Genomic DNA, 24,781 nt, shown 5'->3' with positions numbered 1-24,781 from the left:
CCTGACTGAACGTTGATTTGTCATCCCAACATATTCTAAGAGAACCATCGGCTTTCATAACTAAACTGGAGCCACAGGAGATGCCCATTCTGAAAAATTGCTTTTCTCGATTATTCCCTCAGACTCTACGTGGTCCAATTCTGCCTCCACTTCAGCTTTCAATGCAAAAGGCACAGGTCGAACCTCCTCCGTGGTTAGTGTCACCTCTTTCCATGTTTCCTCTCCCCTTTTTCTTATTTCCATGATCTCCTGCTTTTCTCCCACCAATTCCCCTTCCACCACCGCTTTCTCATCTTCTATTCATTTATCTATTTGCCACGCTCTTCGCTCCATCGTCTGTCCCAAATGCTTTCCTCTTTGCTCTTACGTCATCATGCCTCTGCTTACACTCTTCTTCATCGCAATATTTTCCCACTTCATTTCTTTTTGGTCCTTTTTAATTACCCTATTGCCCCAGTGTTTGCATTAATGACCTCTGCCACCGAAGGTGAAGGAGGTTATGTTTTCATCCCTTTCTGTCTGTCTGTTTGTTTGTCTGTTTGTGTACAGGATATCTCAAAAAGTTGCAGACGGATCCGGATGAAATTTTGTGGATGACAAGGACGAACTGATTAGATTTTGGTGAACATCCGGATTTAGATCTGACTACTAGTATTTTTTAAGTGATTCTTCACCATTGAGAGATCGGGCCAAAAACGATATATAGCACGATATCTCAAAAAGTTCTGTTCGGATTCGGATGGAACTTGGTGGACACGTTGGGAATGTGATCAGGAAGAATTGATTCAATTTTGATGAAGATCCGGATCCAGATCCGATAATTCTTTGTGATTCTTCACCGTTGAGAGATATGGCCAAAAACGATATTGTACTGTTTGTATGACATTTCAAAAACGTATTGGGCCTGATATGTTCTCGTGGATCAGGTGTTACGTGGCGGAGGTATGCGCTCTACCGAGTGTCCTTCTAGTTTTTTTTTTTAGCTCTCCCTGTTCACCCTTAAGTCCTGCTACTTCCCACTTTAATCCATCTATTTCCCCTTCTAGCTCAGCCTGACCGGCTGCCATCTCATGCCACACACTTGTAATATCCAGTTTCACCTCGTTCAGCTCTCCTCGCACAGTGTCAATTTTTTTGCCCAGGTCACCCTATCCAGCCTTTGCCTTGGCCAGCCCCACTCGCACGTCCCGCCTCAGTCCGGGAAAGTTTGTCTCCGCCATCATCTGCCCATCTCTCATTTTAGCCTGCCCCATCTTTATTTTTGCCATTAGCTGGGTCATCATGACCATCATGTTGGCATTTAGTTCCCACTGCTGCGGTGATGCTAACCTTGTGGCATTTGCTCCATTACGGATACCGGGCTGAATGATGGGGACATAAAAATCAGGAAGTGGGAGTGCCTCCGGTGCCCCCCTCCACCCCCCACCGACTCTTAGTCAGTAACGTCGACCTGGGTGGCAGCGTTGTTCAACCAGCTATCCCCAACCTAGTTCTGTCTGTCTTAACCCAGCAAAGATGCTATAAGAAAAAATTTCACCTGGTGTGCTTGCAATTTTGCTTTGAGATATGTTCGCTCACACCTCAGTTCCAATCCAACTCCTTGACACCAGTGTGACGACACTGGATCCTGATCCTGACACCAGTGTTATGGACGTCATCTCCAGATAACTCTGAGAGGACGGAGTGTCTTTAAAGACCACAATCACCAGTTGCCCCAGAACTTCCAGTGGGATCCCACGTCCAGAGTCGTGTTACCATACGCAAAAGCCAGAGTGTGAGTGGGCACCATGCAGGTGGTCACGCAACAGACCTTAATCAGTCGGCCGAGCGGAACAAATGTTGCTTAACCGCACCTGAGATCTAACAAAGATAACCAATTAGTGCTGGCCAAACACCTCAGCAGTCTTATGCCGCCATCAGAACAGACAGAAAAAGTCAAGACATGAGCTGGATTTAAGCATGTATTAGAAACTCACATGTCTTGACAAAGCAGGCAAATGCACAGTCATATATGTACAGGAAGAGATTTACACAAATATTCACAATAAAATACAGGCACATATGCAATGACACTTATCCCCTAATTGACAGTTGACCTTTGGACCCTTATTAGCAATCACTTCTCAACTTTACGATGACCTGGCGCCATATGCATCCATAGGGGGGAAAAAAGATGGGTGATGGTAAGGTGAGGTAAGAGATAAGAGAAATATGAAGATGGAGTCATGTTCCGTGCCCCTGCACCGCTTGCACCAACCCGGCTGAGCTGGCGCCGCCCAATGGTTCTGGCTGATGGTCTTGCGTTCGCACCCTCACGAATGGTGAGGGACCACCCGCTGCGCGGACTCAATATTCAACGTTGTGGAGAAAAACATGGAAGGTCTGTGAGGCAAAGTAGAGCCGCTGATGCAACCAGGTGGCGCAAGTGCCGCGACGGTACTGAACGTGAAGGTGTGCAAGGACGTGGTGAAAGGACGTGATGTTAGATGTGTGCGAATGGTGAAAGAAATAAAGGTGTGAAAATGAGAGGAAAGGTGAATGAAAGAATGCAAGGTGGCAAAAGGTAGGATAAAGAGAAAAACGCAAAGGACTTTCGTGTGTGTGTGTGTGTGTGCGTGTGTACGTGAAGAAACGAGCTCACATAATCCAGAGGTTCTCTCCATGTCTCTGAGTTTGAATTTGACGAATAAGCTCTCAGCTCTGCCTTTTATAGAGTTTTCCCCCCTTTCGCTTGATCAGTCCTCGCACCCCCCCCCCCCTCCAACATGTCCATGGTAGGAGCCGTGGCTGCCTCGGGTTCTGGCGCGATACTTGGTCTCAGCCATTCATGAAACTGCTTTGAAATTTGTGAGGAGAATGTGCTTGTGATATGTAGGATGTGGGAAATGGCGGTGCAGAATAAGAAAATGACACGTGGGATTTCTAACTGCACAAACGCAATGTCGACCTATCAACGCGGAATTTAGAAAGTTAAACTAAACATTATACTGTGAAATAATTCGCTTTAACTATGTGAGGATCTCTCTGGGACCTCTTAGAAATGGAACACTATATACACGAGCAATAGTATCCGTCCCCAGTGATGAGAAAAAATTTAAGTTAACCTATCAATTTAAATTATTTCATGACCTTTAAAAAGATTAATTGTGTTGCACTCTTGGTTTCTCTGAGAGACAAAGGCTGTTTGTTTTTTTTGAACAATTTCTTTTTTTTAATACTTGCATACAAAGTCAAGGCTCGTGGAAAGGCAAGACCACTGAACGGATCTGGATGCAACAGGGCAAAAGGGACAGTAACAATAGAGGGGGGGGGGGACACTTACAGCAGAGTTGAAGGCCAAACTAAAGGGAGACATGGACAAACAATGGGTGTGGGGAGGAATGGGGTGGACAGGATGGATACAGAAGGAAACTTCTCCCACCCCCCCCCCCTCACGTTATCTCTACATGTCCATGCGCTATACTTTTATAAATGTTGAGTGTCAAACAAAGTACCATATTTAAAATCTTTGATATCACTAGTGGCTTGGCCAGGATTTGAAACGCCAACCTCCTCGACTCAAAGCGGACGTTATAACTCTGAACAAATTACGTCATCAAATCCACCCAGTATTAAATTTAAATTTATTTTAGACCTTCTTTGAAGTTTATTATTAAATATTTTTAGGTTCCAATGCCAAATGGAGGTTTTCTTGAATTAAATGACCACCTTGCACTGCAAGCTTTGTTCAAAGACTTTCAGTTTAGGCTATTGTTATAAACAATGCTGACATGGTCTGTTCAACTTTGTGAGAGCCCTCCTCTGTCATAGAGTGGCGGTGTCACAGAGGCAGCTTCCTGAGCAAGCATTATTTACTGGTTGGTTTGCCACTGCCTTCCCAGCAGTAGTTTCGGTAGGAAGTTTGAATTTGTTCATGGTGATTGGAACCCAAGGCTTGACAGCTTTGAGGCGATTGTGCGTACCTCAAAGCCATCCTGTCAGCCCAGGTGAAATCTTAACACACTGTAAACAAACTGCGATTCCATGTTGTATTTATACATTTAAAATGTATCATACTTTTCTTCCAGTTGAAAGTTGAGGTTTGCCTTCATGCAGAGCCTTTCAAACGCAGCGTGGGAACGGAGGGTAGACAGCCGAAATGCATAAACGCACGGACAGGCCCCACAGTTCGCAATACACACATATATATATATATATATATATATATATATATATATATATATATATATATATATATATATATATATATATATATATATATATATATATATATATATATATATATATATATATATATATATATATATATATATATATATATATATATATGTGATGGATTTCATAATCGGATCCGACTTATGCAAACAAACATTTAGGTCCTCAGACAGTTATTTCCCCAAATGCATGTCCAGGATCGACCCATCCCCATGTCTGGTGGGATTTTAACTTTGATGCGTTAAGAAGGATATAGAATAGATTCCCTTTCTTATGGGATGGCCCTTTTCTCCTTACGACAGAAACATTCATGCACGTCAGATAGCCGTTAGCCCAACGCAGGCTAGTCTACCCCCTTTCCATCAGGACACATTGGCTTGGAGGTGGACGATTTATTTACACCTTGGACAAGCAGCACATTTGATTAAGCACATCGCAGGCTTTTCCTGAGTGCAGTTATTCTGATGGTCAGATACGGCTGTGGGTCATTTACCTCACCCACCTATTTTCCATCGATGTTCGACACCCACCACTTTCACCGACGTTGCTGTCCACCTTTTTCCATCGAAGTTTGACGCCCTGGGTGGCGGCTCTGTGGATGGTTGTTGTTGACGTTTTATGAGCGCTTCACGTTTTCGCTCGGTAATTCTGGCGAATGGCTTCTTTCCGCCATTCGTCCAGTCGCCGTTACAATGGCCGCGAGATAGGTAGTTGGTGACGTGCAACGATGCGCCAATAGGCAAGGTAGATTTGGGTGAAGTCTGCTTGAGGCTCCGCCCAGACTGGCCGCCTGTTAAAAAAGGATGAGAGGACCGTTTTTGTGACAGTTGGTGACAGCAGGTTGCGGCTCTTACAGCTCTGAGTTTTGTGATAGTTTGTGACAGCTGGGTGACGGCTATTTTCAACTCGTCAGTTCCAGTCAGACGGTTGGTGGCCTGGCGACAGTTGAGTTTGTGACAGTTGGTGACGGCCTTGCAGCCTTGCAGCTCTGATCGCTGGTGACAGCCTCACAGCGCCTCAGCGCCTTACAGCTTCACAGCGCTTTACAGTTCCTCACAGCTCCTTACGGCTGTCCGTTGGTTGTGGCTCCTGGTGGCTCCTGACGGTGGATGACGCTTGGATCGTAAATGTTGGTTCTGCTCGAGACCTGCTCTTCGCGTACCTGAAACTTGGCGTCCCTGGTTCCTGGGGGTGATGACGTGATGTCGATTGGTGTTCAAGCCTGTCTGTGAGTGGGTGCACTGCAAGACAGGGCGCTGGCAGCGGACCAAGGCACGCTCACACATTTCAGGACGATTTACTTGAAGGACGATGACTTCTACTCGGTGATCGAGAACGGATTTCTATTCCCCCCTGAATGATCTGCTGGGTACCCTTGTCTCATGTTTAATCGTAAGGCATAGTGATAAGCATCTGTTCTTTGTCTGTTTTTTTATTTTTTATCAATGTCTGATTAATCCTTCATTTTCTTGAGATTATTTTGCTTGATTTGAATTTATTTATATTCACTGCAAGGAAATAAAAGATTCTTCTGTTTATATCTATTTTTTCCCCTTATTAATAAATTCCTTTTTGATGTGTCAACCTGTCTGTGCTTGTCCTTTCCTTCCATTGATCCAGCATTGTCCAAAGCTAGTTCAACTGGGAGGTAATTACCAAACGAATTGACCTGTCATAGTCGGTACGCACCAGCGGTAAACGCTCGGCTGCCCTAATTAGGATCTATTGAAGATAAGATTGGTGCTTTGCCGAGAGCGTGCTCCCCGTTCAGGAAACGACATGACCTCGAGTTAAACGGCAAAATTAGACGGTGGACACTGGAACTCGTGGTTAACTGATTGGCGTTCGTTGTTGTAAAGCAACCCACCGTCCCACAAAGTTAATTGTGAGCGGTGACCCCAGGTTTGGCTCTTCCGAGGAGAAACGAGGATTAACCCCCACATAATACACTCGGTACCCGTGGCCGTAACAAACTGGTGTCAGGAGTGGGATTTTTCAAACCCCTTGATCAATAAATTGGTGTCGGGTAGTCGACCTGTGGTGCATTTCACGCACCTCAAAATTCAGAGCTGTTTAGACTACATTTTAGTGAAATTTATTGATGCGAACAATGGCGGAACAACACGGGCAGGTCCCGGTGGACCATGTAGACAATATAAATATGGATAAGGAATTGATCCAGGACCCACATGAAGTCGCAATGGAGGGTCAAGAGGAAGCAATGGGAGGGGAGGAAATTAACCCCCACCCTCGGCCTCAGGAAAATGCAGCGCTGATAGTGCAGAACGGCGGGTTAGTGCAGCCCGATAATGACACGATGTTGTTCATGAGGCAATTAATGGCACAAATAACTATGAGTGAAGAAAACCAGGCACAAATAACTATGATGGACGAAAGCAACAACAGGAGAATGGACGCAATGAGCAGAAATATGGACGAAAACAGCAGAGCAATGGATGAAAACAGCAGAAAAATGGACGTGATGGGCGAGGAAATAAAAAGGGAGATGAGTGAAGCGATGGGCAAAGAAATGGCGGTGGTGTGAGAGGAGGTAAGGGTGTGTAGGATCGGTGTCTGGAAAGAGATGAAGGAGAGCGAGGCCAGACTGATGGGAGAGATTCGGAACATAACGAAGGAGGTAGGACCGACGACAGGACAGAATGCATTGCAGGAACAAATGGAGAAGAACACAGGAGTGATAAAGGAGCAAAGAGATGCCCAGAAGGAATCAAAAAGAGAAATGACTGCAATTAAAAAAGGAATGTAAAATGGGACATGAGGAACTGACGAAGAGGGTAGAGGAGGTGACAGACGATGGGGGAAAAGGAACGGGAAATGAAAACACAAATAGAAACAACAAAGGTGACGTTAGAGGGGGAAATACAAGGGGAACATCGGGAATTAATGAAGGTAAAAGAGGTGGAGGAGGTAAAGAATGGGGTAATTGAAATTGAAGCAAAACAGGTAGAAGCAGGTGGGAGAGTAAAGGAGGAGATTATTGAATGAATGAACATGTTATATTTACAGCGTGACAAAGTGCTCAAAGATCAAGCGAAGAGGATACAGGTCCTTGAGACGAAACGGGAGGAGGTGAGTACAGTGAAGGTGAGTCATGGCGAGTCCAGTTTTGTGCATGATGCAAATGGGTGTTTGGTAAGCTTGGGGGTGACCAAGTTCCATTATCCACTGTCTAATTTGCTGCTTAACTGGAGGTCATGTGGCCTCCTGACTGGGGAACGCGCCCTCGGCGATGCACCAATCTTTTCTTGATTAGATCTTAAGTGGGGCGGCCGAGTGTTTACCGCTGGTGCACGCCGACTATGACAGGTTAATTAGTTTGGGAACGACCTCCCAGTCTATCGAGGTTCAGACAATGCTGGATTAACGGAAGGAAAGGACAAGCACGGACAGGTTGAAATGTCAACAAGGAATTTATTAATCAGAAAAATAAATAAACTGAAGAACTTTTTATTTCCTTGTGGTGGAAATGGATGCATTCAAATCAATCAAATTATCTCAAACGAAGAATTTAACAAGCATTTATAGAAAAATGGACAAAGAGCAGATGCTTATCACTCTGCCTTACTTAACAATTAAACACTAGACATGGGTACTGTGGGGGAAAAATTTATATTGATGTATTTTAAATTGTAACAAATGGAGTTTCAGAAATGTAACTTTTATGCTGCAAATTGAATTGGCTGTCATTTCTGGCCAAAAGACTTTTGCCCTAAATGATAAGAAATGTGTTGTTCTGGAGCAGAGTGACCAAGCTGATAAATGAACCTTTGCTTAGAAAATGTACGAAGTGGCTTTTTGTCTAAAGGACACGTCTACAGTCTGGGTGAATATCCCCCAACCTCTCTCTCATGGAAGTATAAATATTTTGAAAGGCACATTGTTCTCAGTACGAGCACGTGAGGAAGTATAGTTTCTCAGTGGCTCGTACTCCTTGGAACTGACCAAGTACCAAGTTAGAATAAAACTCTCTGATGTAATGTAGAAGTGAATTGAATCGGGTTGGTCTAACTGTTAACTAAAGTAAGAATAAATGAAATAGAACCAAATAATATTGCAAACAAATGGGGATTTTTAAGTTCATTGTACAAGGGGGAGAAGTGTATGGTGTATAATTAGGAAATAAATTGTTTCACAAGGAAGGACTTGTGTGGACATCAGTTTTATCAGTGTCGATAGGGTTTTTTTGTAGGATTTTATAATCAAATCGGACAAGCGTTAAACTCTGTCTGAAGTCAAATAGGATTCCACAATCGGCCAGTTAGAATCCTTCAGGAGGACAACGATCACAACAAGGTGGGTTAAAAAAATCCACATCAGTACCCAGCAGATCATTCAGGGGGAATAGAAATCCGGTTTTGGCTTACCAAGGCAGAAGACGTTGTGCGTCTACTAAAATGACCCAAAATGTGTGTGCGTGCCTTGGTCCACTGTCAGCGCACTGCATCGCCATGCACCCACCCGCAAACATACTCAAACACCAATCAACGTCGTGTCGTCACCCCCAGGAACCAGGGACGCCAAGAATCAGGTACGTCAAGAGCCAGGTACTGAGCAGAACCAGTTTGAATGGTCCAACTGTCACCAGCCGTCAGGAGCTGTAACCAATGGTCAGAAGTTGTCACCAACCATAAGGAGCTATCAGAAGCTGTAACCAATGATCAGTTGCTGTAACCAACCGGCAGGAACTGTAACCAACGATCAGGAAGGCAGTCGTCCCATCCATTTTTTTTTAATCGGCGAGCAGTGTGAGCGGAGCCTCAAGCAGACTTCAGCCAAATCCAGCTTGCCGATTGGCACATCGCTGCACTTGACCTCCAACCGTCAACCCCCGCGATCATTCCTTCCCACCATCGAACAAGATACAACTCCCAATTAACACAGGCTTGGCTTACAACGCCATGTTCGGGGCACTAGACAAACGCCAGAAAGCAGCCATTTGCCGGAATTACTGAGCAAAAACGTGAAGCGCTCACAAAACATCAACGGCAACCATCGCCTCCCCGTTCAGTCTGACACAAACAAGAGCCAGCCATTATCCATAGAGCTGCTGAACGGGGCGTCAAACTTCAATGGAAAAAGGTGGATGTAAACCGTCGATGAAAGAGAGGTGGGTGTCGAACATCAATGGAAGAGAGGTGGGTGTCAAACATCAATGGAAAAAGGTGGATGCCTGAAGAAAATGATCCACAGCCATGTCTGACCGTCAGAATAACTGTTCAGGAAAAGCCTGCAGTATGTTTAATCAAATGTCCTGTAAGTCCAAAGTGTAAAAAAATCGTCTATTTCCAAGCCAATGTGCCTTGATGGAAAGGGGTATAATAAGTCTCCATTTGGCTAATGGCTACCTCTCACGTGCATGAACAGTGAATGTCTTTCTTTAAAAATAAAAATAAATAAATATATATATATATATATATATATATATATATATATATATATATATATATATATATATATATATATATATATATATATATATATATTATCCCTGTGTCGTAAGAGGCGACCAGGGTTGCGTCAGGAAGGGCATCCGGCATAAAAACTGTGCCAAATCACTATGCGGATCATACGTATGATCCGCTGTGGCGACCCCGAACGGGAGCAGCCGAAAGAAGAAAAGATATATGTATGTATGTATGTATGTATGTATGTATGTATGTATGTATGTATGTATGTATATATATGTATATATATGTATATATATATGTATATATATGTATATATATATATATATATATACATATATATATATATATATATATATATATATACATATATATATATATATATAAATATATATATAAATATATATATATATGTATATATATATATATATATATATATATATATATATATATATATATATATATATATATATAAATGTATGTTTGTATATACACCAACGCACCTCCTGACTGCTATGATGAGCATCACCGCAGATTATGTCTCACATGGTAAAACCGCATAATGTGCACAGAACAACCATCTGTCTGCCACCCAGACAATTGTTCCTGCTAATGCAAACCATTCAACCAGAAGGAACATGATGTGACCAGCAGGGAAATCAAAACATGAGAAGTGTGATGAGCACTCTGCTGATCCCCATTGGACAACTTTCCACACCAAAGCGTCGCCTCCAACACAGAGGCTTCGGCCCGGTGATTCTGTCAAGAATACAAAGATTATATGGTCATCATCATCAACAGTTAAACATCAAACAGCACCACCGATACGGATTTCGGGCTCATTTGCCCTCATCAGGATGGTATACCGATAAATATCTAACCAATGATGACCACATTTGTCCTTTGTGCATGAGACGCACCTCCTGACTGTTATGGTGAGCATCGCCGCGGATTATGTCACACACGGTAAAACCGCATAAACCGAACAGAACAACTATCCGTCTGCCACCCAAACAATTGTTCCTGCTAACGCAAACCATTCAACCAGAAGGCACGTGATGTGACCGGCGGGAAAATTGAAACAGGAGAGGTGTGACGAGCACTCGCTGTTGTCCAATGGGGATCAGACTCATATAATGGCGACAGTGGTGGGTTTGGGATCCTCGGGTCCTGAGTTCAAATCCTGCTTGGCTGTTGAAATAATTCCAGGTGGGGTTGACTCAACCTGTCATCATTCTGAGGTCAGCAAAATGAGTACCAGCTTGCTGCTATCCTGTGTCGGAGTGTCCACATGTCCAGGATTGTGCCCAATAGCCAAGGAGACTGCTTTAGCAGCACCAACACTCTGCTGAGAGAGACTTGGATGAGATTTGTTATCTGCATAGTCCGTGAGCGTCAGTTGCGGCTGTATGGACATGTGGTTCGTTTTCCTGACGCTGATCCTGCTCACCAGATTCTCTCAGCGAGGGAGTCTCATGAGTGGAGGAGGCCAGTGGGCCGACCACGTGCCTCGTGGTTGCAGCAGGTTGACCATCATCTCAAGGAGATGGGGATGGGCCTGGCATCTGCCTGAGGGATGGCCAGACGGAGGCCCCTGGAGTACCGGCGGAAAGTGGACGCAGCGACGCGCTGTTCTGGCACATGCTCCCATACCTGACCTGACCTGACACTCTGCACAGACTCTGGTCCCAATGGATGGATGGATGGATATAATTGCGTGTGTGCCTGTCTGCCCAGGGCATAAAACTTTTTAAAACCATAATTCAACAAACCTTTATTATGAGAATAAGGAGACCACTGATTAATGCATTACACTTGTTTTGTTCTTTTTCGCTGATGTTTGCGACAAGTTTAGTTTGAGTATAAAACTGACATGCACAGGCTTTGCATTTTGAGGTGCTTTCTAGTTTTATTATGTTTGGTGGAGCTTGGTGCGAGCTGTAAAGACAGTTCAACGTAAAATGTGACAAATGTAAATGTTATATGGGTTTTAATCGCTGGATGACTGACTAGTGCCAAAATTAGTGTTCCACCAATGTGCAATGTTTATACTCACGTTGATAGATGTTGCCATTTGGTTAAAGATGTTTTTTTTGTATACATTGTCGAGGCTCATATGAGAGCTAACACACAACGCACAGCAAGGGGGCAGGAGACAAGAGGGGTGGGAGAGGGAAGGACAAAACAGTGGGGAACAGAGACATGGGATATGTGGAAGGGAGAGGGATGGGGCGGGGAACATGAGGTATACAAGATGGACACGACAGGGACTTTCAGGATGGAAATCAGGGAATTTGAAGGAGTTTGGTTTGGGATTTTGGTATTTTTGGTATTTGGGTTGGGTGAGATTTTGGTAGTTTCACCAGACGGGCGTTGCTGGCGGACCTCGAGCACCCTGCGGAAATATGGGGGGGGGGAACATATCGCAGACAGAGCAGGGGGGAAAGACCGGAGAGGAGATGGGAGAAGACAGAAAGACCACTGACCTGCCTGTGGTGAGAGAGTGAGAGGCCCAAAGACTCAGCCTCATCGCGGAAGATACCAATGATCCAAAATGCCTGGGTTTCCACAGTGTGAAGCTGAGAAAGGTGAGAGGCAGGAGCATCAGCCCAGAGGGGAGAGCAGTACTCCATCAGGCTGCGGACGAAAGCATTGTATGTGGTCAGGGGCTCATATGGGCCGAGGAAGGACTTTGCACGATGGAGGATTCCCAGTCAGCGAAGGACTTCCTCCAGAGGATTGTTGAGAAAGTAGATTGGGGGTTCCAAACGGTCTTTTCGGAGAGACATCGTGAGAGTGTGCGATTTGTCAGGATTGAAACACATGTTCTACGTATTTGACCAGTTTGTGATTTTATCCAGATCTGCAGAGAGCGAAGAAGCTGCTGCTTGCCGGTCAATGGGATGACAGATGGTACGGCAGAGGATGGAGTCATCAGCAAAGAGATAAAGAGGATTTTCCAGAGTCAGAGAGATCATTGATGAAAACCAGGAAAAGAACAGGGCCCAGAACGCTACCTTGAGGAACTCCAGCAAGGATAGGAAGAGGGGACGAAAGAACTCCATTCAGGGCCACATGTCAGCTGCGACAGGAGAGGAAGTCTGCGAGCCATGAGCGGAGATGCTTGGATACCATAGGAAGAGAGTGTTGGTGAGCAGGGCAGGGTGCCAGACCATGTCAAAAGCACGTGATATGTCAAGGGAGATGGCTCTGATTTCAAGTCCGGCGTTGAGTACCTCCATCCATTGTTGGGAGAGGAGAAGCAGCATATCTAGGACAGAGTGACCTGGTCTGAAACCAAATTAATGAACGGAAATCAAGCCATTTGAGAAGAGGAAGGATTTAATGTCTGAAGCTATGATGGATTCCATAACCTTGTTGATGAATGGAAGAAGGCTGATTGGTCTGTAGTTGCAGGGATCTGTTTTTGCACCTTTTTTATAAAGAGCGGTAATATTTGATTTCCAAGCAGATTGCAGATGACCTTAAGCAAATGAGAGGGCGAATAGAACAGAGAGAGGGTGAGCAAGAGCAGAAGAGCAGGCTTTGAGGACACGTGGGCTGATGCTGTCTGGACTGGTTGCAGAATCTGAGTCGAGGTTTGACAGCAAGCTCTCCACCTTGTCAGGAGAAAAGAACACCGAGTCGAGGGACAGCTGGGTGCGACTGGGTAAGGTGGATAGAGAAAGCGATGGGTTTTGGACACAAGATTTAGCTGCAAACACCAAGTTTAGGCATTCAGCCTTTTCACGTGCAGTCTCAGCAGTGCGGCCATTTCAGGTAATGGAGGGGATGGAGGGAGAACATACACCAGAAACAGATTTGATTAGACCACCAGGATTTGCAGGAGGGAGAGAGGTTTGAGAGTTCAGACTTGAGATGAGAAAGATGTTGTTTTCTGGCTCTCCTGATGGTGAAATACACACTTGTTCCGAGCTTTATGGAGGGAACTGAGATTACCCTCAGTTGGGTTTGCTTTCCTTGAGGCAAAGGCAAGTTGTTTCAGGACAACTTCCTCACCACAAGCTTCAGTAAACCATGGGCAGGAGGAAGGGTAGGCAAACGAAGACGAGAGGGGATAAATCTGTGCATGAGGAAGAGCAAGTTTATTTGAAAGAATTCCCAGGATGAGTTGATGTTGGAGAAAATACCGATGGGAGACCAGTCTAGAAATTTGATGGCTGCTTGGAGACCCTGCCAGTCAGTCTGAGTGAAATGCCAGACTCGAGGGATGTGTACATCTAATCTAACAAAGGGACCAAACAAAACAGATTTAATGTGGTGTCGTTACTTTGCATTGATGCGGTGTCTGTGTAATGCATTTATTAAATATACCAACAAAATTCACCAGAAACCAATTTTTCTATCTGTTTACCGTTGGTGCCTGCGGTTCGTATCCTGACCTTGAATCATCATCATCATCATCATTCAATCAGGCAAAACTACTCAACCGCCTAAACTATTTTTATTGTTAGCTTCTCCTGTCTACGGAACCGCCTTCCAGAAGCTGTTTGGTCTCAATCTTCGCTCCAGGACTTCAAGTAAGCAATGCCTCGTGGCATTCCCCATCATGACCCGTGATCTTTATTACCCCCATTTACCCTTCCTAACCCAACCCACTTACTTGCTCATTACAGTCTTTACAGTCTTTCCTCCTCTTCTCTCTCTTTTCCTTTCCTGTTTGTTTATTCCCTTGCCAGTCATGCCAAAAGGTTACCCCACCACCCCAATGCCAATTTAAGCTTGCTCTTTCATGAGCCTCGTTCTTATGGGGGAACAAAAAATCCCAGCTTACAGGAACTCAAAAACGTACACACAACATTCGGACTTCGGAATCGGGTCATGTGACTCTGGCATCATCGGTCAAAATTATTTTACAATCATTTTACGTCGCTTGGTTATGATGCCATTTATATTTTTGATTCCAAATTGACAAACCATCATCATAGTTTTGCATTACGGGCTTATTCAAACCAGAAAAATGGGTTCCATTAAATTTTGGTGATGCCTTCAATACACACGTTGCTCACACCGCAAATTACTGCAAAGCAACAGGATCCTTTCAGTGATTTATCACTGGTTTGAAAACGTTACGCGTTTCCTGGGTGGTCGCTCGTCAAAGGTAATGTTCAGATTGTGGGACCGATATTTGTGGTCACTGGTCATGTTACACGGGTCGCCGCTGAGTAAAAGGTCAGCGTACTATGAACAGGTGGTTGCTCTGTGCAGGTGGTCATGAGCACAGGCTTCACAGTCCTTTGTCGAAAGCAACCTGGGTGTTGTTGAGTAGGAAATGGGTCTTTATATGTTTCTTGCACATCGACCATGTACGAAACACTTTCACACACTTGGGGCATTTGTACGAGCGTTCATCGCTGTGTGTCCTCATGTGATGGTGACGTCCGGAACACTGACGGAAACCTTTGCCACAAACGGTGCATTTATAAGGACGTTCTTTCCGATGTATTTTCAAGTGCACGTAATAATTTGAGGACTGCCTGAAAGCCTTTCCACAAGTTGTGCATTCATAAGGACGCTCACAACTATGAATCCTCATGTGATCTCGAAAGGACGACGACCAAGGAAATCCTTTCCCACATATCCTGCACCTGTACGGATGTTCACGATGGACGCCCCTGTGTTGCCGAAGGTCTGATGAGCTGATGAATGCCTCACCACAAACGGTGCACTCATAAGGGCGCTCACCATTATGAATCCTCAAATGGATGCGATAGGTTGGTGAGCGAGTAAAGGCTTTTCCGCACACCCCACACTTGTAGGGAACCTCCTCATTATGAATCCTCAAATGATTGCGATAATTCGATGACTGAATAAAACCTTTCCCACATGTTGAACACTTGTATGGACGTTCACCGTTATGCGTCTTCAAATGAGTGCGATAGTGTGATGACTGGATGAAACCTTTCCCACAAGTAGTGCACTTATAAGGGCGCTCACCATTATGAATCCTAAAATGAGTGCGATAGTGTGACGACCAAGCAAATGCTTTTCCGCACACCGAACACTTGTATGGAAGCTCGTCATAATGAACCATCAGATGTGTGCGATAGAGCGCTGGCTTAATGAAACTTTTTCCACATTTGGAACATTTATACTGGCGCTCAGCGTTATGTATCCTCAAATGATTGTTGTAGTGCGATGGCTGAATAAAATCTTTTCCACATACTGAACACTTGTACGGTCGTTCACCGCTGTGGATTCTCAAGTGGCGCGTACGAGATGATGACTGAGCAAATAACTTTCCACAAATTGTGCACTTGCATGAACGCACGTCAACACGAATGAAACCGCCTTTGTTGTTTGAAATGTCACAGGTCCGAATGGAATCGCGCTCTTGCTCGCTTGACCCCGTGCTACTCTTGGTGGAGGAAATCGTTTCAAGCTCTTCTTGTCTTTCTGCAAAAAAAAAAATCAAACCACAAAAACAGCAAAAAAACATTTTTAAAAGCAGATTTCACGAAATAAACTATTTTGACAATCTTGACAAAGCGATCAACATTGACTTTCTGGGTTCAATACAGAGACCTCGTAAGTTTCAAACATCACGCTGATTTTATACTCCTTAATGGAAAGCAGTGAAATCGATACTTAACATGTACTGAGAATTTTAAAATTGAAGAGGTGACAAACCCAAATGTTTCTGCACGTCTATTCATTGGACAGCAAGTCATTAGCGATATCATTAGTGGAGTTAATATGTGATTGTTAAAGTTTAAACTCCAATATAGCTTAAATGTCCATCCACAGAATCAGAAAATCATGTTTGGTTTAACGAATAAATATGGCTCCACTTAACACTTAATCGTTCCTTGATTTTTTTAGATCGTCGTGGAGGATCTCTAATTCTTACTCACGTTATTGTTCTTGTGGACTTTTTTGTTTCACAGCCTACAGTTTTCATCGAAACTTCCTGAAACTTGGCGTATATATGTAAAAATACCCTGCGCAGACAGTTTACCATCTCTGATTTTGAAAATTACTCTCAGAAAAAAAAGTTATGACGTCAAAATATCTCCGCTAATGGAAATCGCCTAAAAAATTATCTCCGAAACTCGGCAAGCTTTTTAAATTCTGTTCGCAGAAATCGAACGGGGCATTGGCAGAGATGAATTACCACACATATGATACATCACTATGACGTCATATCAATTTTTATGACGTCATTCCTATTTTTTGACATTTTTTGTTTTTTGTTTCATTTGCTTCACAGCCGACAGTTTTCATCGAAACTTCCTGAAACTTGGCAAATATATGTAAAAATACCCTGCGCAGAGAGTAACCATCTCTGATTTTGAAAATTTCTCCGATAAAAAAAAAAAAGTTATGACGTCAAAATATCTCCGCTGATGGAAATCGCCGAAAAAATTATCTCCGAAACTAGGCAAGCTTTTTGAATTCTGTTTGTGGGAATCGAACGGGGCATTGGCAGAGATGAATTACCGCACATATGATACATCACTATGACATCATATCAATTTTTATGACATCATTCCTATTTTTGTTTTTTGTTTCATTTGTTTCACAGCCGACAGTTTTCATCGAAACTTCCTGAAACTTGGCAAATATATGTAAAAGTACCCTGCGCAGAGAGTAACCATCTCCGATTTTGAAAATTCCTCTCAGAAAAAAAAGTTATGACGTCAAAATATCTCCGCTGATGGAAATCGCCGAAAAAATTATCTCCGAAACTAGGCAAGCTTTTTGAATTATGTTTGCGGGAATCGAACGAGGCATTAGCAGAGATGAATTACCGCACATATGATACATCACTATGACGTCATATCAATTTTCATGACTTCATTCCTATTTTTTGACATTTTTTGTTTCACAACCCAGAGTTTTCATCGGATCTTCGTGAAACGTGCCATGTATATGCAGAAAGCCCACGCGCAGGCAGTAACCATCTCCGATTTTGGAAATTCTTCCGAGAAAAAAAAGTTGACGTCATAATATCGCCGCTAATGGAAATCGCCTATACCATTATCTCCGAAAAAAAGGCAAGCTTTTTGAATTCTGTTCGCAGGAATCGAACGAGGCATTAGCAGAGATGAATTACCGCACATATGATACATCACTATGACGTCATATCAATTTTTATGACGTCATTCCTATTTTTTTGACATTTTTTGTTTCACAACCCAGAGTTTTCATCGGATCTTCGTGAAACGTGCCATGTATATGCAGAAAGCTCACGCGCCAGCAGTAACCATCTCCGATTTTGGAAATTCTTCCGAGAAAAAAAGTTGACGTCATAATATCGCCGCTTATGGAAATCGCCTATACCATTATCTCTGAAACTAGGCAAGCTGTTTGAATTTTGTTTGCGGGAATCAAGCCGGGCATTATTCGCACAGATATAATTTATCACAAACTTGATACATCACAATGACGTCATGTTCGTTTTTATGACGTCATCATTAAGAGGACGAGGATCTTAGCTTATTCGAGCTTGTTGAATAAATATCTTGAAATGAAGATTTAAATGTTTTTTGGTGTTGTGGTACTCTCTATTGGCCCTGCTCCTAAAAAAAACGGCAATGTGTTTACATTACATATCACGTGACCCGCCACGATATCTCGAGGATACTTTTGCTGCAGGACCGATGTTTACATGTGATGTGCATATGCTCTGAACTCTGAAAAAGTACTGAGAATGCCATTGCGATGCATTGTTGCTGGTTGTTGTAACAATACAACCGAAGATGCTGTGAGTCTACATGTTTTCCCAAAAGATCCAGCTGTAAGGAAAATTTGGACAGCCAAGGTAAAATTGACCAGAGGAACGTGGCACGGCCCAACTGGTTGAAGTGGAATTTGCAGCACCCATTTAGAAGATGATTTGTATGACACCGGCCTGTATTCCCGGTTTGGGATGGATGAGTAAATTGAAACGATTGAAAGCCGACGCGATCCCCACAGAGATTAGAGATCATTCTAATCTTATGGAGAAGAAGAAAATGGACAGAATAGCTGGGGAAAAGCGTGCGAAACTGATGGTAAGTAGAGTCTTTTAAAAAAAAATTGTCATTTATGTTGAGCATCGGCCATGATGACCACCACTTTAGTAATCAATCAGTAACTTTATATGCTAGGTATCAGACATACGTACATGTACAGCCGGATCAGACATACGTACAGGTACACCTTTATCAGACATACATACAGGTACAGGGGTATCAGACATACGTACAGCCATAAGCAGTGCCAATAGTAATATATGTGTAGTTTCTATGTGCCAAGCAGATAGATAATCTCCAGAAATGGAGAAAACTATGAAATTATGTTTAGTCTCTATGAACATGGTGCATCGTTTGACAGCAACAATTCCACATTGTAATGCCTGTTATTTGTGAACACGTACTCCGCCGGGCTGGTGCGGGCCAGGAAGGCAGGCATGGAGGGCACTAATGTTTAAGGCTGGAGAAACACTGTGCGCGATGCATTACGATACATGTATGACGACGAAAAGGTCGACACATTAGAAACTGCAATAATTATTGTCTGACTTCTACTTTTGAGTTTTGTAACTTGTGATTTATCAGCACATTATGAGGAGGGTGATTGTGTTACCCCCCTCACCCTCCCCCCCACTGCCCCGGCGACACACACACACACACACAATTAAATTTTTACTGCAAGTAAACTCACACATACAATTCTGACAACTCCTCACCAAAAAAAACCTTCCCCTGCAGACTCTGTCCAATCTTTGCTGTCCTCCTTCCCCCCCTCCCCCCTTTCCAACCCACAAGTTCTCCATCGCCTACCTCTCCCAACCCTAAGGCATCGATCCCCTCCCTGCACTCAAGCCTTCAAACCCCCCATGTCCCCCTCCCACCTAAAGTCCTCAAACCCCTCTCCCCCTTCCAAAGTTGTCCCATCTTTACTTTTACCCACCTCCTGCTCATAAAAGCAAACGGGCATTCCCCCATCAAAACAGCAGAACATGCAATGCTTCCACTCCACTAACAAGTTGCTTTCACCAACTTCAAAGAAACCTGTCAGGGGCCGTTCACAAATTATGTAACGTATTTTGGTGATGCCTTTAATACACACTCAACAGCTTTTGGCATCCTGAACAGCAGTCCAGAACACCAGAAAGGACTGGCAAAACTTGGACAGAAACCAGCTATGAACAAGTTGACAAACGCAGATTGCAAAAAGTTTTGTATGCAGTCTTGATACCCATGTCCAGAAGGCCGGCACTACATGTGACACAGTCCGGTTCAGGTTGTTTTGCCCAAAGATAGATGAATGGCTTACACCTACATCAGACAGCCTGGCTCTTCATATTAAATGGGCTCTCAGACACTTGTGTGGAGGCAAGCTCTTCTGGCAAAGCAAAATGTACCAGATCCTATAAGCAGTGGGTGGGAAATATCAGACGATGCGCAAGCTATGATTCAGCCCAAGATTTTATTTATTCGTATGCAGCCCGTTGCTGCTTGGCTGCATAATTTTCTGGGGGTGGTCACGGCAGTGCCCTGATGCAATGCCCCCTGTTACCAGCATGCTGGTACTCATTTTGCCGACCTCAGAAGGATGACAGGCTAAGTTAACCCACCTGGTGTTAATTCAACGGCTGACAGGGGCTTGAACTCACAACCCAAAGCCAACACAAGGCTTACAGCCCAAGATGATAGACAAAGCTCCAGTGACAAAAGTTCTCGTCAAGCTTGTTGGTTGCCACTGTACTGTGAAAACACAAGGAACCTTGTAGATGATGACGATGAGGATGATGAAGCGGGTGATTCGCCACCCTATGCCAGAGACTGGACATTTTTAGGACTCTTCTTTATTTCTGTTTCTTCAAAACCTGTGGTTCATTCAGTGCTGACTGGTTAAGAGGAGCATCCCTATTCTTCGTGAAAATTTATTGAGTATGTATGAGCCATCATTTTGAGATGGTATGGCTTTCAAAAATAGGTATATTTGTGTTGGCTTAATGGTTAGGGTGGCAGGCTTGGGATCATTGGGTCCTGAGTTCAAATCCTACTCAGCCGTTGAATTAATACCAGGTGGGGTTGACTCAGCCTGTCATTCTGAGGTCGGCAAAATGAGTACCAGCTTGCTGGGATGATCGAGTCATTCGAGTATTCTGCGTTGGAGTGGTGACCTGTCCAGGATTGTGCTCAATAGCCCAGGAGACTGCTTCAGCAGCATCGACGCTCTGTACAGAGTATGGTCCCAATGTATGGATGGATTGTTCACATTGGTTAATTGAAGATTTCATTTGGCAGCGATTAGGAATGATACGTAATGGCAGTCGCATATGTAATGTGGAGAACGCATAGCTGGTTGGCAAACAATCTTCATGAAAGAGGTTATAAGAGTAAAGTAAAATCCGAGAACGATTTTTGACCAATGGCTGAGAAGGTGAAACCGTTACGAACATGAGACACTTTTTACTGAAGTCTTTACGTGATCATTTTATTCAATATTAAAGTTGTCATATTTCCTTAATAACTCACAAAATTTTATTTCTTTGTAAAGCAAAGCATGAAAAAAACCCAAAATGCTACAATATAAAAAGACCCCGATTGGGGGTGACGGTCATCTCTGAAGCTCTGTAGATGTGGATCTCTGATCGGCTTAGAATGGCTTCGATGTAGTCTTGTCTTTCGGTTCAACGTACAGACGAAAGCCCGGGAGTAAAAAGGATAGAAAACCTCAGAAATCAAACTACATTTCTGAGTTATCCAGAGATAGATTTTGAAAATGGTTGATTTGGAACATTTATGATCAATGTGTCTTCAAAAGGATAGAAACCGGACCTCAGAAATCAAACCGCATTTCTGAGTCATAAATGGTGGGATATTTTTCCAACGATTTTTCCAACTTTGAAGACACGTGACTCAATAACCAGGACGAATTTCAAAAAACCGGCCTGACAAAATTTAGATATTGTTCCATATTATCAGTATCCGAAGGAATTTCGAAGATCGGATCATAAACGGCGGAGGAGATAGATTTTGAAAATGGACGATTTCGCAACTTTGGAGTGACCTTGACGTTGACCTTGACCTTCAAGCGGGTCAAAGGTCAGACCGTCGTGCATCCCTCATCGACATCTACCCACATCCCAAATATCAAGAACAAAATGGGGACATACGTACGTACGGACAGAGACTGGTTTTATTAGGTCATCTCGTTAGAAATAACCTAAAAAAAGAGAGCAAGACAATGCGACTTTTGTTACCTTGTACATCCAAGGACTTTGTAGTTTGAAGTTCAGTTTTCATCTTTCCACAGGACTCTGAAGAGGTGTGTGTGCGTGTGTGTGTGTGTGTGTGTGTGTGTGTGTGTGTGTGTGTGTGTGTGTGTGTGTGTGTGTGTGTGTGTGTGTGTGTGTGTGTGTGTGTGTGTGTGTGTGTGTGTGTGTGTGTGTGTGTGTGTGTGTGTGTGTAAATAACATGACAGAATCACATCTCACGTGTATGAATTCAATGCTTCATCGTACAGTCATGGGTTGATATGGTACACTGGTGTGTTGCAACATTTCTGAATGTGCGGCTTTGCCGCTGATGCAATGCCCCTGTTACCAGTAAGCTGGTACTCATTTTGCCGACCTCAGAAGGATAACAGGCTGAGTCAACCCACCTGATGTTATTTCAACGAATTGACAGGGCCTCCAACTCAAGACCCTAAGATCTTAAGCCAGCCACCTTCACCTTTAAGCCAACACCAGGCTTCGAGTGCAGCCATTCAGTAAGTGCCACACCTGCAGAATGACTATGAAAGTAGTGGTGGTGATATCCTCGTTGTGTGGTTAATACTATGGTTACTGGGAAGGAAAGATCATGTGATAGGCTTATAGAAATCAAAGTCTTAGACAGTGAACTCGGCTCCATACGGCAGATAGCTGCACAACTTCGCGTTTCAGCAGGAGCTGAATGCAAGACCGAGGATGACACTGTATGTGAAACTGGTACTGTTGACAATGGAAGTGGTCGAGGAAAAACCCTAAACTCTCCAAAAGCGATGTTACATACCTCAGGGTACGTGCTCTACATGATATATGATGATCCAGTGAAGATGTTGCAAACGAGCCAGCTGAAAGTACAGGTGTCAACATTTCTTCAAGAACAGTGAGATATACAATCATTGAAAGTGGTCTCAATGGCTGTATAGCTGATAAAATACCTTTGAACATGGAGAGGCCACCAATCGAAAGGGCTGAAATTGGCAGCGGAAATAAAAGGGTGTGATGACCGAACCTGGAAGAAGATGCTCTTTTCAGATGAGTCCAAGTTTGACTTGTTTGGGAATGATCAATGGCAGTTTGTTTGAAAGTGGAATGGGAAGAGGTATAACAGTCAGTGCACAACATCAACAGTGAAGCATTGGGGTGGATTATCCATTGTTTAGAGTGGAGGAAGTAAAGGAACCGCTAGGTAGTCTTGGAGTAGATAAGGCTCCGGGGCTAGATAATATGCACCCGAGAGTATTGATGGAGGTGGAGGTGGTTGAGCAGGTAAGCGAAATGATAACGGATGTTTTCAATAGCTCACTGGAGTCAGGACAGGTACCGGAGGATTGGAGAGTAGCAAATGTAACTCCATTATTTAAGAAAGGATCCAGAGAAGAATTGGGAAACTATGGACCTGTTAGTTTGACTTCAGTTGTGGGGAAGGTGTTGGAAACATTAATTAAAGACCGAATGAGGAACCATTTAAACAAATACAAACTAATTAAAGGTAGTCAGCATGGGTTTACCAAAAGTAGTTCCTGTTTAACAAATATTTTAGAGTTCTATGAGACAGTGTCTGATTTGGGTGGATGATGGAAAGGCGGTGGGACATAGTATATCTAGACTTTAAGAAGGCATTTGATAAGGTACCACATCGGAGGTTGTTAGCCAAAATTAAGGCTTGTGGAGTGGCTGGTCAGGTAGATAATTGGATTGCAAACGAGCTTAGTGGTAGGAAGCAGAGAGTGGCTGTGAGTGGGAGGATGTCTTGCTGGGAGGATGTAAGTAGTGGGGATCAGTACTCGGACCATTACTATTCAATATTTACATCAACGATTTGGATAATGGGGTGAAGAGTAAGCTTTCCAAATTTGCGGATGACACAAAGCTTGGAGGTAAAGTGGATAGCAGAGCGGGTGGTGATCAGATACAGGAAAGTGTTGATACTTGTATAGATTGGGCAAAAGACTGGCAGATGGAATTTAACCTGAGCAAGTGTAAGGTGTTGGGGATGGGAAAGAACAATGAAAATAGAGATTACAGGATACAAGGGGTAATTTTGGAGCATGTCACACAGGGGAAGGATCTGGGGGTGGTAATAGATACGGGAGGTAAGCAGGAAGCACAGTGTCAGGCAGCCACAGGTAAAGCAAATAGGATTTTAGGTTGTATTCGGAGGGGGGTCAATTATAAATCAAATGAGGTGGTGTTAACATTGTATAGTAATTTAGTGAGGGCCACATCTAGAATATTGTGTGCAGTTTTGGTCACCACAATTCCGGAAGGACAGATGCCATAGAGAAGGTTCAGCGAAGGGCTTCGAGCTTGATTCCGGGCGTAGCTCGACTCAGCTGTGAGGAGCGGTTGAAGGAGACAGGGCTTTATTCACTGGAAAGGAGGTGGTTACGAGGAGATATGATAGAGATCTTGAAGATAATGAAAGGTATAGATAAAGTCAGTGTCGATGAATTATTCAACAGTGATAGGATCAGGAGCCATAGCCTGAGAGTAAAGAAGAGGAGAGTTAAGACGGTAGTAAGGTAGGGGACTTTCACTCAGAGAGTAGTTAATGCATGGAATGGTCTCCCTGGAAAGGTAGTGGCAGCAGAAAAAGTAGACAAGTTTAAATTAGAATTAGATAGGTACCTGGAAGTTATGAAGGTAGAGGGGTATGGGGATGTTGATAAGACTTTTCGGTAGTTTGCAATGGATAAGACTGCAATAAGTTTGCCTTAATAATAAGATAAGATAAGTTTGCCTAGATAAGACTGCAATGGAGTCTCATAAGGCCTCAGTAACAAGGTTTTGGCTGGTTATTGCAGAGCCAACTCCAAGCACCTGCCATGGTGGCAGTTTAATTCATCACAAATGAGAAAGACTGAGTTAAGATAGGTGATTACTGGTTGATACTATATGAAGCAAAAAGAAA

The 24,781-nt window shown here is 43.6% G+C and overlaps 1 protein-coding gene across 2 annotated transcripts in view; it reads right to left on the bottom strand.

Annotated features, from left to right (window-relative positions):
- Nucleotides 1-10,123: 10,123 nt before the first annotated feature.
- Nucleotides 10,124-24,781, bottom strand: part of LOC147033366 (uncharacterized) — a 35,024-nt gene continuing 20,366 nt past the window's right edge. For both annotated transcript variants that reach the window (XM_085854422.1, XM_085854414.1), the window contains exon 4: nt 10,124-16,058. In XM_085854422.1, the coding sequence (XP_085710548.1) occupies nt 14,890-16,058 (1,169 nt within the window). In that variant the 3' untranslated portion in view covers nt 10,124-14,889. The remainder of the gene's footprint in view (nt 16,059-24,781) is intronic.

This window comes from Eptatretus burgeri, chromosome 2 (genome assembly GCF_056783735.1).
Source record: "Eptatretus burgeri isolate ZD-2024b chromosome 2, Ebu_testis_v1, whole genome shotgun sequence".
In the NCBI taxonomy this organism is placed as follows: Eukaryota; Metazoa; Chordata; class Myxini; order Myxiniformes; family Myxinidae; genus Eptatretus; species Eptatretus burgeri.
This window is presented reverse-complemented; position numbering and strand designations above follow the sequence as displayed.